Here is a 14,133-nt window from a genome sequence, read left to right as displayed (position 1 = left end):
AGCAAAGAGGAACGCAACGATTACAGTTTAAAAAGCCCTTCTTGTTAATCTTAGCTCTAATAATATAATAGTGGATGGAGCTCTTATTTCTGAAATTTTACAGACGTTGGATAAAAAAATAAAAGAAACCCCCTATAAAAATCGAGAAGAAAATGTGAAGAAAACAAGTAAAAAGGGTGGATCGATTCCTGCAATAAAGTGAACCATAAGCTGGAACGTCTTAATGTGGGCGAGAACCAAAAACTGGCAACACGCCGGTGGAAGTATCAAAGAGAGTTCATTGGCGGAGGAAGAGGAGGAGGAGGAATGCGATATACACAAGAAAAAGCAAAAAAAATAGGACCATATATATATATTCTACGGAGAAAAGAGTTCACCTTCCAAAGTTCGTCATTACACAAAATAGATCCTATTTTCTCTCGCGATCTGATGATGATGAGCTGCTATTACGTTTTTATGGTTCATTTAGAATAAATCCCATTTTGTGCTAATAGCAGAGAGAAACTGTGATATTGCCTTTTCTTGGAGGTGTGGCCCTTATTTCAACCTTCCTTCCCCCTTCAAAGAAAATTATTTTTCCAAAGAGATCTTTCTTTTGATCCATTCTATTTTACCCAACAACCCCCACGCACATCTACCTTGTCTCCCACCATTTTCCTCCACACAAGAGTGGGAAGAAAAAAATGGCTAATGCTTTTTAATTTAGCATGAAACGGCTAAAGAAAACTCAACTAAGATTTAAGCAAGAAAAAAATATATATATAGCACGATCAAATGCGTTATGCTGATTAGCGAACAGCTAGCGTATAATTTAGAATGCTCTAATATGGGACTGTTAGATTGAAGCGGAGTAATATCATGAGTAGCTTAATGAGAAGTTTCACCTACTCCCACACGTGGGCATCCAAACGCCCCTTAGTTGTTTTCTGAAGAGTTAATGAGACTGGAATTTCTCAGATTAAGGTAATCAGAATGTGAGCTTTATTTTTCAAAAAATCGATAGATAAACGATTGTGATAATATGAAATTAAGGGATAGTATAATGCTCGATTTATCTTCAAGTTCCGTTCATTTTAAAGCTATCATAGTCTCTATCTTCATCATTATAATGATGGCATGCACGGTATCTCTGGTTACCTACTAACCCGCACATGCAACCTCGTAAATATTCCTTTGAGTAAACTTCTAACGAATTGGTACTTGTCAGAGATGTGCCGCGTGCACTACATTCCCTAAAGCCTGTGTCCTTTTTGAAGTTTAAACATTTTTTCCTCGAATTTCTAGAAAAATACTGAGCGAATCGCTCTGAAATTTCGGTCATATATACCCTATATTGATGCTCACCATCTCCAGTGAAAATTTAGTCGCGTGTGAATTTAGGGGACCGATAAAAAATTAAATAAGGAAAAAAGTTTTTGATAAACCCTGTATCTCAGAAAAAGCTGCAAATGACTTGCAACTTAAAAAAATGTACTAACTTTGTGCAATAAATACTTGTGTGCATTTTCATGAGAATAGCATGCATATTCACAAAATTAAATTTAAAATTTAAAAATGTTTGAAATTTTCCAAATTAAAACAATTTTTTTTAAATTTAAAATTTATTTAAGATCGATTCAATGAAATCTCAAACTTTGCTTCATTTCATATAGACTGAACAGTTTTCTTTATTTTGAATCAATTTTTATTCAATTACATTGATGTCATGGTATTTTATCATGCGCGCAAGCCATTTTTAACGGGGGGGGGGGGTTTGGAAATTTTAAGAAACTAAGTATCAGAGATATGTAAAACTTTATATCGACATAGGACAGCAAACATACAATCAAGAACATTCGTAAGAAATTTGAAATAAATCAATGGTTAAATAGTATTTTTAATGGTATTTCTATTAGAACATAGTTTTTCAACACGTTAAAAGGTATGAGACCACTTCTAAACTTTTAGAAACTTATTAAGATCCTATTTTAAAGACTATAAACTATGTTTGCAATTTCTTGTGCTCTACAAAGCTTTCTTAAAGATTGAAGAAGATTTTCTGGGCTGTTAATTTTACGCAAGAATCATGGAAAGGGATTTCAATGCAAGAACTGTTTCAGGCATAAAGGTAATCATGATTAGCGGCTGACGATGTCTCGCTGTTTTTTATGGTTTCACTAATACTGAAAGAAGACGCATGGCGAAATTATGGGATCGCTATTCAATATCTTTAGGTCATTGTACGGAGAAATAAACATGCGTTTATGGTGGTCACACATTTCGTCATCTTCCTTCAAGCCGTAAATCCAAATGTGTCACACAAGTGATGACCTCAGACCTTCGTAAATACTTTGATTCTCACACTCCCTGCTTGTTGACATAAGACGGGGAGAGCAAGGGAGAAATGCTGAGCTTGACCGGTCGGTTGGTGATCATTTATTGGCTCGAACAAAAATCGAGTCCACTTGGGGAGCACCACGAGATCTCCCGTAGGGTTGGCCAGGGAATGGTCAATATGGGCCACAAGCACGGACAAAAGGGCAAAAAGAAGAGGGGAGGAAAAAGGTTATTCTCACAAGAGTCGAAAAGTAGAATATATACACTGTATCCGTATATGCAGGTCATGGAAAGTAATGGAGATCACGGTGATTTATCTCATTTGAAATTGGTTTTGACCAATGGACATTATGGGACACAATTCTTCCCGCCAGTTTTTGTTAGGGCAAGAGGACGACGGTTGAGGTTAAGTTGACGGGGTGAATATTTCTCTTGTTTTTTTTCAGACTTCTGATTTCGCACCCGTCATGTTGGAACTTTTGATGTAAAATATATATACTAGCAGTTTCAATAGACCAAGAAATCTTTACGGGGCAACGTCACATAAGGTGGGGAAAAAAGTCTAAGGATAAACGAAAAATCGTCATATCTGGGAAACATGTACTTATATGAATGAAAATTTTAAGAGTGACAACTACAAGTGAAACTGAACGTTATCCACTGAAAATAGTTTTGTTGGGTGCTGCACTTTTTCAGAAAAAAAAAACCTATTGAAATTATAGTAAAAGTCAAAACCTGGGAAAAAAGTATGAGGACACGCGTGTTTTCTGACGGCGAAGAAAAAAAAATTTGCATTTCCCTGATGTTGGCTTAACAGTCGAGACTGTTTTGATGAGTCATGCGCTGCGAAATCAAATTTGTTTTCTGAAATTGTGAAGATGCTATAGAGAACATATTTATTGCACATTGAAAGGGTGAAAAGCTAGCTCTCAAAGAAAACGCGATGACTGGTTATCAAAATGACGAAAGGAATTGAAAGATGTTAAGAATAAACGAATTAAAGACTGTGTTGGTTAGTTTCATAAATGGGCCCGAGAATTATGGACTGAAAGCTTGCGAAAGAAGACTTTTTCTCCGTAAATCATCGTCTTTTTCTGACGGTAATTCGTCAGAAAAAGACGCTTATTCCCATAGATTTTACATGAAAAAAATCGCTCTGATGTAATTCAGAAGGAATAAAACTTGCCTTACACACGTCCAACTGTGCCTAATGTTATAAAAAAATTGATTGTCTCGAATGCAAAACCGAAATGCAAAGCTCTCCCTTATAAAACAGCACGGTCAAAAGTGACGTGAATTTACTGAAAAGCGTTTTCTTTCGATATTAAGTGGGATGAGAATGTTTTCCTTGATGTGAAGCAATTTAAATTGACTCGATATTATTAAATATTACTGACCTATGCAGTGACAGAGCCATTTTGAAATACAGATTCAAGAGAGAGTTTCGAAAGAATTTCTATTTTATGAGGCAGTTTTTGTTTCAACAGGAAAATGCACCTGTACATGTTTCAAAGTCTGAAATAAAAGATATTGATTTGTAGACAAATCAGTGGAATCCCTTGAGTAGTCATCGAGAAGTCCTTTTCTTAATCCTGTATAGTAAGCACTCTTGTGTGGCATTTTGACTCACGAAGCGTATAAAAATAGTACGCAGTACGAAAACAAACATAATCTTATTGCAGTCATGAAACAAGCTTGGAAGATGATTACGTAACTAGTTATTAATGGCTTATTTCTTTATTGCATCGGAGGTAGACAAAAAAAAAAAAAAAGCGTGGACACGGTGACAACTTTAACTCAAATGAAATTGATTGTAATTTTTCGAAATGAAGATAAATTAAGCAAATTATTGAAAATTTTTTATTTAAAATGATTTTCCAATTTCGTTTCAGACTGTTCGCAGTGAAGTGCACGGGTTGCGTGTTACCGATAGCCCCAACGGAACTGGTCATGAGAGCCCTGGACCACGTATATCACCTGCCGTGTTTCTTGTGCGTCGGATGCGGCCGGCAGCTCCAGAAAGGCGATCAGTTCGTCGTCAGAGGAGGCAGGCTGTATTGCAGGCCCGATTTCGAAAAAGAGATGGCCATCATGCAGATCGTTACTAGAGGTCCGTTTCTTATTTCCGTACTTTTTTTTACTGTTATTCTTGCATGATTAGCGTCGCTTGCTAATTGCGTTCAATCGCCGCTGTGGGACCCGGGTTCGAGCCCCACCGTCACTACAGTGGTGGTCGGCTGAAGTTGGTTTTCTGTGGTTCCCAACTTCAAGGCGCAAATGCGAGCCGATCTCCCCGTTAAAAAGTCTCACCACAGAGAGCAACAGTCCTACAAACAGCACAAATATTCAGTCATTACACTTCACTTCTAAGATATAGATGGCAGCACTAAAAAATCATGCACAACGCTAGATACGCACTCAGAATGTTAGGTACATACACTTCCGGCACAACTCACTAGGTAGTAAATTGCCCATGGCGATAGACCTGAGTTGTGCTCGGCTTGAAAAAAAAAAGAAATTGCGTTCAATCGATTAACAAGTGCTAATGAGTGAAGGCCACCCTATCTTCTCTGATGACTTCATTTTGTTTTGTTTTGATAATTTGAGTGTGAAATATTTTTTTAACTTTCATAATTTTCTACTTGAATTCGATAACTATCAACACCTTGATTCGTTTCTTCTTTTTGCTGCTTCAGGTGAGAATGGTCAGGTTACGACGACCAACAACCCGCTGAACGGACAACCGAGGCAAGATGGCCGAAGAGGCCCAAAAAGGCCTAGGACAATACTGACCACCGCTCAAAGAAGAGCCTTCAAAGCTTCCTTCGAAATCAGTCAAAAACCCTGCAGGAAGGTCAGAATCACAATTTTTGTTTATATCACTGCTGCATTTTATAAAATTGGATATAATTTAATTGCAAACATCTCACCCCCTTAAAATTATTATTAATACAGCTATAGATACCCAATGAGTCTTACAAAAACGAATCGGAAATTGTACTGATGGGGTATCTCACATATTCAACAATATCTTAAATTTCAGTTTTGGGATGTAAAAAGACTATAAAGGGTGTCCGGTGAGTGGTAATAAGACCTTTATCTCATGAAGCGTTTGTCGTAGAGGTATGGTTTTTAGTTTAAAAAATGCTCAAAATGTGTTCAAAAACTACTATGTACCAGTTTTGAGATTGAAAATACAGCGTGCCACAAAATAAAAATCTAAATTTTTATTTAGCTCCTCCCTTGTCCTCCAGCTTCCACTTAGAAAGTTGTTGCCCTGTCTTTTCTGAGTCCTACAAAGGATATCTTATGTTTTTAACTGCAATATTCGCAAAGATATTCTAATTTAAAAATCGAAGAAAAGTTGGGAAAGGACAACATAAATAAGGGGAAAGGAGCGGCGTTGTCTGGTAGTTTTTGCTATTATTTTCCAACTTTTCTCCGATTTTTGAATCGAAATATCTCATTACTCTATTTTCACCCTCAAAACTGGGTAAGGTAAAGGTAAACAAACAAGGTAATTTTTGAACGACATTTGAGCGTTCTTTAAATTGAAACTATACTTCTACGACAGGCTGTTGATGCGAATTTCGAACGAGATAAAGGCCGCATTAGCACTTTCAGGACACCCTGTACACGGTACCTTAACACTGTTAAAAAAAAAAATTTTTAATCCATGTTCCCAAGGAAATTTTAATGTTTTTAGGGTATGTTGGGGCTTCTGATTTTAAAACTGGTGTTGGTTTTTGCCGAATCGGCTGTAGTTGTTGCGAAACAGTGTGTGCACACTGTCAACACTTCAACTTTCAATGTAGCCACTAATTTTTGCGTAGAATTTTTACTTTCGATTTTTTGTTGTTTTACAATTTTATTAAATGTTTTATTACATTTTTATCATGATCATACATCGGGAGTCTTTATTTATTGATATTAAGTTTAATACTGATTTGAATTTCGCACATTTCGAATGTGATTTGTATGCTGCTTATGCATTACTATTGAAATTTAATTTTCACTTTATCTCAAAACTATAGCCAATCTGACAAAACTAATGTCAGATTCTGAATTGCGCCCCAAAGTCACTGAAAAACCTTTGATAACAAAATCAGTGTTGGGCAGTGTAGTATCCAGTTTGAAGTAGATAATTTGTCACACACGCAACTATAGTTTTTTCTATTGATGAACACTGTCCGGTATATCTTCTTTTTTAGTATTATTTCAAAGACAGACACACATAATGAGACAGAAGTACAAAAATACAGTGAACGACAATAATATAAAACGATAAAAAGTAGAAAATACAATAAAGAAAAGTGAAGAAAAATAAACACACTTTTTTTTGTAACCTGTAAGGGTTTTACAAAATCCTTCCATCAGATCGATGAGATATTAATTTGATTCTTTTAATGCTACAAAGCGTTGGTTATTAAGATTTTTCCTAATTTGCTATTTCTCCTCATTTTAGGTGAGAGAATCTCTAGCGAAAGAAACGGGTTTAAGCGTCCGAATCGTACAAGTTTGGTTCCAAAATCAGAGAGCAAAGGTAAAAAAAAACCCAGTTTTTATTTATAATTGATCAGTAAATTATAATTGATCCAAACTAGTGAAAGAAAACCCTTAAATAGTTTCGAATCATACAGAATTTATTTTCAAATCGTAATTTCTTAATTGTCGTCACGGGATATACTAATATATTTGTATTTATTATTATAATTTCAATTTCGTTGGTATCACGTCATTTTATTTACTTGCTTGAAACCCATGCAGTTCAGTTCATTCAAACGATACAAATAGCCAGGAAACCACGAAATTCTGTCGTTATGACTGAGGTGTTTTAGACACTTGCGTAAAGTGTACAGTCAGATGCTACCATGTAGTGGTAATTTCACCGTAATGTAAATAATGTAGGAATAAACAAAGCTTGCGCCACCTCCGGGTGAGGTCTTCGTATGCCAAGAAACATATATTTGGAATCTGTGTGAACTATTGATAATAGTTTTTTGAACCCCTGAGGAAGTGTTTCTCAAAGTGTGCAACGCAGCTCCTCAAGAGCATCACCAACCTTTGTCAGGGGCTGTGCGACGATATAAAGCATAGTTTCCCAAACCTTTTGTTCCATCGCCTCCTCCTTCAAAAAATTTCTCTTCCCATGGCTCCTCAATTCAAGCCAACCCTTGGGATCGTATACAAAACTCAAAGCTTCTACCACCCTCGTGATCATTCATTGCTTCCTCCCCCCCTCCGGCGGCGATATTGCCCACATTGGGAATCACTGATGTAGGGCATCAGTTTCCAACTGGTGTTCCGTGACAGCTTTTTTGGGGGTTCCGCTTGATCAAATGCCACAGAACCTTTAAAAATTCCGGAACCTGGAGAGCTTTCAAAGAAGAAAACTTTCTTGTTACTAATGCTCACAAAGCTGTTCTTTATTTTGAATTTTAACTATATAGTGTCTTAAAAAAAATCAGCAGATTCAAAGAATATAAATCACGGAAAAAAGCGTTGTCCGTTAGTTAGTGCTGTTTTTCCCCAACTTTCCTCCGATTTTGAATGAAAAAAAACCTCTGCGAATACTGCACTTAGGAACGTGGAATTTTCTTTGTTGGCCTCAGGAGAGACAGGGCAACAACTTTCTAATTGGGTTTTTGAGCACAGGGCATCTGTATTAAAAAGTTAATATTTTATTTTGATAACCATATAACCCCTTGCAACATGAATGACGTATCTGAGTTCTACACGTTATTTGGATACGTTTTCAAATTGGAAGTATGCCACTAGGACCAACGGTTTGTCAGTAAAACGTCATACGCCCTGCTACCTATGCACCCTGTATACATGTAAGAAGCATCACTGAACTGGAACTAATGCTGTCACCTATCAAATAAAAAATACAGCTGTTGTGGCTTTTCTATTGAAATTGAGTTGACCGGTAGCAGTAGTAGGTAGGGCCTCCAAAAATGGCTCGGGGATCCATGATGTTCTTAAGTCAGCCACCTCGTTGGGCAATTTGCCTGTTGTGGAGTTGTATTTGTATTTGTAAAACTATCAAAATCGGTGCAGGGTAATTTTCGAACACATTTTGCGTATTTTTTAAAAATTGAAACCTTAGAGATAAAGAAGCATTAGCACTTACAGAACACCCTTTTTTGTATATACAGAAAAACTGTGCACTTATTTTCACTTGAAGTGATAACGAATGCATAGATCAAACACAGTTGGGAATTTTGATGTCTGGAGAGATATTTGTATATGTGTGTGCGTGTGTGTGTTTTGCTACAGATATTTAAAAAAACCCATACCAATGGAGCTCAGAAATCGCCAATAAATACGGCAAATACATGGAATATACAAAATTTCGACAGACAATGGGTGTTATCTTCAGAGAAAAATTATAAAATCACTAATCACGCTGACAGAGGATCCCATTTGGGTTGGTTATCAAATTTCAACTCTCCGTTGTTCAGCGAGAACAAGTACTTTGGTCACTTCAAACGTCGTGGTCAGATGAAGTGAACAGACGCAGACGTACTTTTTTTTTCGCTGAGCACAATTAGTGGTTCTATAATTTTTCTATGAAGACGACATCCACTGTGTGTTGAATTGCTACAGGTTTTTTTTTTGCATTTTTCGTGTATTTTCCTTATTCGTTGGTGATTTCTGAGCATGATTGGACAAAGTTTATCTACTCTTTCATGTCAATGGGGGGGGGGGGATGGAATCCATTGATTCTGGATATTTTGCCATATTTCTTTTGTACAAATGATGGAAACTGAAAAATTAGCGACAATAAATTTGATGAATCCAATATTTATTGTTATAAGTAATAACAATAAATATTGGATTCATCAAATACTTATAAGTATTAATGCTTATAACTTATAATTAGTACTCAATACTTATAACTATGATATACTTATAACAATAGTAATGCTTATAAAATTACTGCTCAATACCTATAACATATATATAAGTACATAGGCGTACGCAGAATTTTCTCAAGGGGGGGGTTACGTTTTTTCCTGCAAAATAACACTATAATCTCGGATTGAGGGGGGGGGGGTTAGAACCACAAAACCCTCCCTTTGCGTACGTCAATGAGACAGCGATATAAGCCGAAAGAATAAGAATTAAATGGGGAGAAAAACGTGTTAAAAAGTTTGAGAAATGTGTCATTATTTTTGCATTGTCGTTTCATTTCCTTGTTCTAAAAAAAGTGTGGGAATCATTAATATTATTCTCTATGAGAATCAGAAAGTACCATTAATAGACGAGGATTATTATATACGGGACGCGAAAAGGTCATTGTATTGACGATATAAACGAGGTGTCGTGATCAACTATGTTGTTATAACCGAGTTAGAGTGCATTCGTTTCATTTAACAGATTTGATTTCAGGAGTTTTTATTTAGTTTTCTTGCGTGACTTCGTAATCAATTTGCTAATTGACGAGTTAATCAGAAGTGATCAATTTGCTAATTTTGCAGCTAAAAAAGATGCAGAGGAAGCAGCAGCAGCAAATGCAGCAGCAGAGCCAAAAGCAAGGTTCCGATGGCCAACAGAACGGAGTCACGGCAGATCTCGGCAGTCCAGGGAAAGACAGCAAGAAAATTGTGGACGAACTCAGCCACGGGGATGCCGGAGACTATTGTAAGCACTGCCAACACTTTTGTGACAGGAAATAACTTTTTCAATACACCAAACATAAATTTAGTACTCACGAAGCAAAAATACTCATGTATCATTATATGAAACGCCAGGAACGTATCCCGAATCGATTCAATACGCCACTTATGTACTTAACAAGAATCAGATACTTCTCGCAGAATCAAATAACCACAATTTTATGTCCGAAGAGGTGGCTGCGTGGGGAGTTGATTATTATTGAACCTGGCTGTGGATCTTATGCCAGTTTCACGAGAGCGTGTGTTCAGATGCTTCCCTTTAAACGAAACTGGCAATGAACTAATATTCTTATGAGAGCAATTTGAATGCTGTAATCAAACATTTTGAACTTAATACACTTATAATAATACACTTTTGGGCTCTAGCATCACTCAGACTCTCATTCAGATTCTCATCGCGAGAATCCAAGGTTCACACCCCGTTTGCGGCGCAGTGATTGTCGGCTGAAGTTGGTTTTCTGCGGTTTCCCAACTTCCAGGTATGAACGCGATACGGTCTCCCTTTCGAAAAAGTCTCCTAGCAGAGAGCATATAGCCAATCACGAACAAGGGATGGCTGATAAAACAAGAACACTGAATTGTTTTAAATAGCATTGTTCGTAGCACTTGACGCGTTTTCGCAACCAAAGTGATAACACTCACAATTAATTAATTTCAATGTGATGTTTTGTATACCATGCAGCACAAAATTTGAATTCAATTGAACTTTATTGAATAAAAAATAGCTGATAGATTTTGTTGATAATTTATCTATCATGTGTGTGTTTTAGAATATATGCGGTGAAAGTTTCATTAAACTAAAACTTCAAAGGAAATCAAATTATAATTCTCATTTTCCGTGTCTCACAGAAGTATAGGTATTTTATCAAATTTATGCAAATTCCTGTATGCCACGCAGATTTACTTCACAAAGGAGTGTTTCTTATTATTGCTACACGAACTTTGAATATTTTCGTGATTCAAACTCCATGCCAAAATCCACTCAGTTCTCGAATAAGGAAGTATTTAGGATATGGGTGCTGAAGTCACAAAAGGCAAATCCGTTCCTGAAATTTCTATTCAATTAAATAGATCTAAACGAGGCATCTATAACGTGCTAGCGCGTGGTGAGCAACATAAACCAAAATCGAAATCTAAAGACTCCGAGTGATCAGTTTACATGACGACAGAAAAGACTTACGTGAAGACCATCTCTGCAACGAAATCACTCTACTTATGAAGTAAAACGTAAAATAGAATTGAATGTTTTGAGTTGCACTGTTCGTAAACGAATTCGTGAAGTCCGCTTTTTGACCACATATCATATTCAGGTGAATGGCTGCGTATACTCTTCAGTGATGAAGTGAAATTTATATAGATGACCCAAACGATTATTCTTATTATTGGCATGATCTAAGCGATAGTCCAAGAACTTCATTCAATAAACAGCAAGGTGGAAGTTCTGTAATGACCGTTTGGTTAAGATGGATACACCTAATTATATGTCCCAAAACTTGATAAACAGACTTTAAATGACAGTCAGAATTCAAAAATTTACCAAGAAACAAAACAATTTATTATCATTTGGAGAAATATTTGGGGGGGGGGGGTTCAAGTTGGACTTTTCAGCAAGGTAGTGCTTCCATCAAAACCTCAAACTTTCAAAAAAGTGGTCCATTGCCAAAAATGTTTCGATTCTAAATCATCTAGCTTTCAGTCCTTCGACCCCATGAAAAATAGAAAACCCTATGTGGCACCCTTACACATGTCGAGTATCGCAATGGAAAGCAATACTTTTCGGTTTCAGTACTGCAAAACGCAATATTGTGAACGCATGGTCTGATTTATCCAGAATTGCTACAAAACTTTGTGCATTCGATAAAAAATCGTGTACTTGACTTATATACTCAATGAGAATCACATAAAATACTGAAATTATTTACATAATTTCTAAAACAGATAATTGTAAATTTGTGCCTTAATTTTTGTGGCATGCGTTTTCACTGTTTTCGCTATAAAGTAGCACGGGTTTCTCAAACTTTTTCCACCCACGGCGCCCCTTTCCCTAATCAACGCTTATTCGCGGCTCCTGAGTAATTTTGCAAAGAATCTCTTCGAAAAACCTCGACGCCCTTGACAAAGGTGGGTGGTGCACAGTTTGAGAACTTCTGATGCAGCAAATATGCAAGATTTGCAGTTTCGTTTTTGTTATGTTATTAATTTGCTGTAGGATTTCTGCACAAAATGTGTAAGATCAAAAAATCACAATTTACATTAAATAACCAAAAACTCAAAATCAGTGTTTGGATCGTTTAGGTTTCAATCGCCTAAACGTTTGAGCTGTATTATAGTTTTACTTGGCAGAGTCGTTGACTGAATTATCTTTTTGTTGATGCGTCATTTCAGGTCACTACTATTCATCGTCACATCCCGAATCACAGTACATGAAGAGCGACATCAGCGTCGACAGCGAAGGAAGCCTGGGCGGATTAGAAGACGTCCTCATAAGCCAAGGCCAGCCGACGCCACTCTCCGAGTCCGGAGCAATTTTCCCGCCCGCAGTGAATCCCATCGACAAGCTTTACTCGATGCAGACTTCATATTTCAGTTCGAATGACTGTGAGTGTCTAGGAGCAACGAACTAGTGAAACAAACGCAAATCGCGACAGAAATACATAATGATTATACATAATTATGCACGTAAGGACTCCAAAAAAGTGTAAAAATATACGTCGAGACTCTTCTTCAACGAGCGACATGAACTGTGTGCGAATCGTTGTAACCTGCCATATTCAGAGAAAAAAGGAAGGGAGTAAGTTCAGGACTGTCATTCAATCGGGACCTGTATCAAAGAAAGATAAAATATCATGTACGAATTTATCGCACATCATTACAGAGAGATCTCGGGATCGAATCTAGATCTTACTTCATTCTGGACTCGGTCACGTTCTTTTTCCCCCAACAAAGCTAGATGGCAATGCCCGTTACTGACCACCCTTTTCAGGAAATCGGAGCTGGTATTTCGAAATTGTGATTAGAGGCCAGTGTCTTGCGATACTCTAAACGAGTCTAAAAAGTATTATAAAGGAAATCATGACGTTAAATACCGATCATAGACCATCGTCAGAACGGAAATTTTCATAAATTAAATGAAATAAATGATAGATTAAAAAAAGTGGGGGGGGGGATTATAAAAGAAATCGAAAAATTTCAAACAAGTTATGAATTTGGTTTAATTATTTCCTGACACAGAAATTTACTACTGGGAAATGTGGAAAATATAACAGTTGAGGCTTTCAGCAACTTATTTAACTTTACAGTATTTTCAACTTTTTACCCTGCTAATTATTATGAAATCATTAATAGTTAATCCCTTGACAGTGACGCCCGATTCCAGTTCGGGCAATAAAAAAATGTTTATGTCTGTGATTTGATTATTACATTTTAAACTGAGTATTTAAAAAAAAAAAAAAGAGACAATGATGTTTTCTTTTCCGTGAAGCCCGAGTTGAGTTTCGTTTGTCTTTTTTATTGATGTAATGCAAACAACAGAGAAAAATCTGGTGAATTTTTCTACGTTTTTATGACATAAATTGCACTTTGAAGCCGTTAAATCCTACAGAAGGGTCATCTCGTAAATTAATTGGCATCAGAAAAATCTACATAATTTGACGCGGTAAGAAGTTTTTGTTTAAGTGTTTAAATTACTTTGAACGCAACTCTTTATAGATGAATGACTGCATTTAAATCTTATCATCGTGAAGATTCAAACGCAACTTTTTTTTGAAGATTGTAATTATTTATTTTTATGTTTTTTCGGTAGTTTTCAGTTACACAATTAAGATGAAAAACAATACAATTTTAATTACAATTGACAATATAATTTGTCTTTTTTTTCGAGATCATAATATTTTTCATAGTTAATGACACGTATTGAAAGACCAAAAACACATTAAAAGACTTTGTTTTGAATTGTACTGCTTATACAGGGCATTAATGAAGCCTCAAAAATCGCACATAAAATAAATGCATTGAAGTAATATTGCATTCCAAATATATACAAGGAGATTATAATTAAAGCTCCTGTACTCTGAGTAGCTTTTCTCAAAAACTACTTATCCGAATACAGCCAAATGTTTAAGACATCTTGATGAGA

General features: G+C 36.3%; 1 protein-coding gene across 1 annotated transcript in view; it reads left to right on the top strand.

The window, feature by feature from the left end:
• LOC149087818 (LIM/homeobox protein LMX-1.2) overlaps window positions 1-13,753 on the top strand; it is a 107,174-nt gene extending 93,421 nt beyond the window's left edge. The window contains exons 4-8 of the mRNA XM_089231728.1: window positions 4,209-4,426; window positions 5,013-5,170; window positions 6,782-6,859; window positions 9,801-9,963; window positions 12,384-13,753. Of these exons, the coding sequence (XP_089087854.1) occupies window positions 4,209-4,426; window positions 5,013-5,170; window positions 6,782-6,859; window positions 9,801-9,963; window positions 12,384-12,622 (856 nt within the window). The 3' untranslated portion in view covers window positions 12,623-13,753. The remainder of the gene's footprint in view (window positions 1-4,208; window positions 4,427-5,012; window positions 5,171-6,781; window positions 6,860-9,800; window positions 9,964-12,383) is intronic.
• The last annotated feature ends 380 nt before the right edge of the window (window positions 13,754-14,133 follow it).

Source organism: Pholcus phalangioides, unplaced genomic scaffold, assembly GCF_987345545.1.
Source record: "Pholcus phalangioides strain wild (caught in Gottingen) unplaced genomic scaffold, Ppha-v1.0 ptg000004l_1, whole genome shotgun sequence".
Taxonomy (NCBI): Eukaryota; Metazoa; Arthropoda; class Arachnida; order Araneae; family Pholcidae; genus Pholcus; species Pholcus phalangioides.
The sequence above is the reverse complement of the archived record's forward strand: the minus strand, read 5'-3'. Positions and strand labels throughout refer to the sequence as shown.